This window comes from Lottia gigantea, assembly GCF_000327385.1.
Source record: "Lottia gigantea unplaced genomic scaffold LOTGIsca_2904, whole genome shotgun sequence".
In the NCBI taxonomy this organism is placed as follows: domain Eukaryota; kingdom Metazoa; phylum Mollusca; class Gastropoda; family Lottiidae; genus Lottia; species Lottia gigantea.
This window is the reverse complement of record NW_008708946.1, coordinates 8,328-9,472: the sequence shown is the minus strand read 5'-3', so window position 1 is coordinate 9,472 and position 1,145 is coordinate 8,328. Positions and strand designations below refer to the sequence as shown.

General features: G+C 28.9%; 1 protein-coding gene across 1 annotated transcript; it reads left to right on the top strand.

The window, feature by feature from the left end:
- Positions 1 to 53: 53 nt before the first annotated feature.
- On the top strand, positions 54 to 884 carry LOTGIDRAFT_176728 (hypothetical protein; the record flags this gene model as incomplete). Its single annotated transcript, XM_009056949.1, has 3 exons — positions 54 to 200; positions 552 to 752; positions 823 to 884. Coding segments are annotated over 3 exons (410 nt in total), but the record flags the coding sequence as incomplete, so codon positions are not given.
- Positions 885 to 1,145: the final 261 nt, after the last annotated feature.

The following is a 1,145-nucleotide window of genomic DNA, read 5'->3' as shown; positions in this document are numbered from 1 at the left end:
TGATTTTTTGTTTCTTTTTTAAAGTTTGTCAATAAATAATGTGGTGAATTTAGCGTATGAGATATTAAGTGAAGCAAGTAGTAGTTCACCAGAATGTGCTGTACAGATGTTTTATGCAGTTAGAAATATATTTGAATTATTCTGTAGTGTATTTCCTACCTATCACAGACAAAGTCTTAATGCTCTACCACAATTTTCTGGTGAGTTTTAGTACATTAAACTTCTTCTGATGTCCATTTTGTATTGATTTTAACAGTTAATTCTGTTCTATTATTCTTAATTCATATACTCTTTTTCATTTTTCATATTATGAAATACAATAACAAAATATTTTCACTGCTCAATACTCAATTGTAGAGCAATATTGAAATATCCAATTAGTTTATTCAGGAAGAATCTGTATTATAGATATTTGATATTAGCTTATTCGTCTAAATATAAATACAGCTGATAGTTAGTTTTTAAGTTCAACTATCTTTTCTAAATTTGCAATGAGTAGCTCATATGTCAGAATAACAGAGAAACTTATTCTGTAATTATTTTATTTGCAGCCTTACATCATAATAACTGTATGTTTATAAGTCACCATTTAATGACGTTAGGACACCAGTTTAGTTTGAAGTTACCTCCTACTATTAATTCAACGTTTGTTGATCTTATACCTAAAATACGTGGTATTGGTACTCAGAGTTTTATGGATCAGATGAATTCTCAAAGAGATTTATTACTAGAATTTTTACAAGCTGCTAATGGTAAGGATAAAGTTTGGATATTTTTCAAGCATGCTATTTTATGTGTAGCCCTTTTATACACATGTTTCAGATAAGCAGTTGAAGGATTTAAGGATTTTTGGTCTGGCTGCAAGAATGGTAGGCTGCACGTAATCCTACCATATACTTACATGTAGAACCTGATTCTTGATAATAAGGAAAACCTTAAGCATTGCTATCCCACAATTTGTTATGTTATCACAAAACATGACATGACACTCTTTGATTAAAACACTCTATGGTTAAAGGTAACATCATTAGAACAGAACTGTGGTAGAAAACTTGTTAGATTACAATGGAAAACAAAAAAGAAACAAAATCTTATTTTAATATTAAATAGATTTAAATTGTGAATAACTTTGATTGCCTGAAAAG